This window comes from Galeopterus variegatus, unplaced genomic scaffold (genome assembly GCF_000696425.1).
Source record: "Galeopterus variegatus unplaced genomic scaffold, G_variegatus-3.0.2 Scaffold976, whole genome shotgun sequence".
NCBI classification, from domain to species: domain Eukaryota; kingdom Metazoa; phylum Chordata; class Mammalia; order Dermoptera; family Cynocephalidae; genus Galeopterus; species Galeopterus variegatus.
The window spans coordinates 303,397-304,069 of NW_007727087.1; the positions used below are offsets into that span (position 1 = coordinate 303,397).

General features: G+C 37.7%; 1 protein-coding gene across 1 annotated transcript in view; it reads left to right on the forward strand.

Moving 5' to 3' along the window:
- Positions 1 to 115: 115 nt before the first annotated feature.
- The window catches only part of LOC103591493 (contactin-3-like), a 159,880-nt gene continuing 159,322 nt past the window's right edge, over positions 116 to 673 (forward strand). Inside the window, exon 1 of the mRNA XM_008573968.1 lies at positions 116 to 205. Coding sequence (XP_008572190.1) covers positions 133 to 205 — 73 coding nt within the window. The 5' untranslated portion in view covers positions 116 to 132. The remainder of the gene's footprint in view (positions 206 to 673) is intronic.

Sequence of the window (673 nt, forward strand, 5' to 3'; positions counted from 1 at the left end):
AAAAAAAAACAAACAAAAAAACCTCTGCAAATGATACGAGTGTCTTCGTGTAAAAATCTTAACTTAATTATTTTTTCTGAAATTCAGTTTTGTTCTGTTTTCAAATCAGATCTTGAAAATTTTAAGACCAAAATGAGAAGTACAGTGTCAGTGCGTGAAGGCCAGGGAGTCGTGCTGCTCTGCGGCCCCCCGCCACACTCTGGAGGTAAGAAGTGCTCTATTTCTGCTTCTCACATTTATTGGGTAAGTTTCAGGGCAAGGCACACAACATACATACTGTTATTGCTTCTGTAAATTACTCTGAGAAACTTGATAACCTGAGCATTAGATTCTGTCAGCTCAGTTGAAATATGAGAAACTCCACAAAAGCTAGTCGTCCATCCGGAGAAGTTTACAAACATAATTTACTCATTCCAACGAGGACAGTTTTAAAGGCAAGAGAGATCAAATTTATTTCAATTACCTAACAATGCTGAGCAATGCTTTATCTTTACACCATTATCATTTGTTATTTAGTTTTAGACCATGACACAAATTGGAATTCTTTGACATCTCTTTTCTCTCTCCTTCTTTCTCTCTCTCTCTTTCCTTCTTTCTCTCTCTCTCTTTCCTTCTTTCTCCCTCTCTCTTTTCTCTCTCTCTCTCTCTCTCTCTCTCTCTCTCTCTCTCTCTC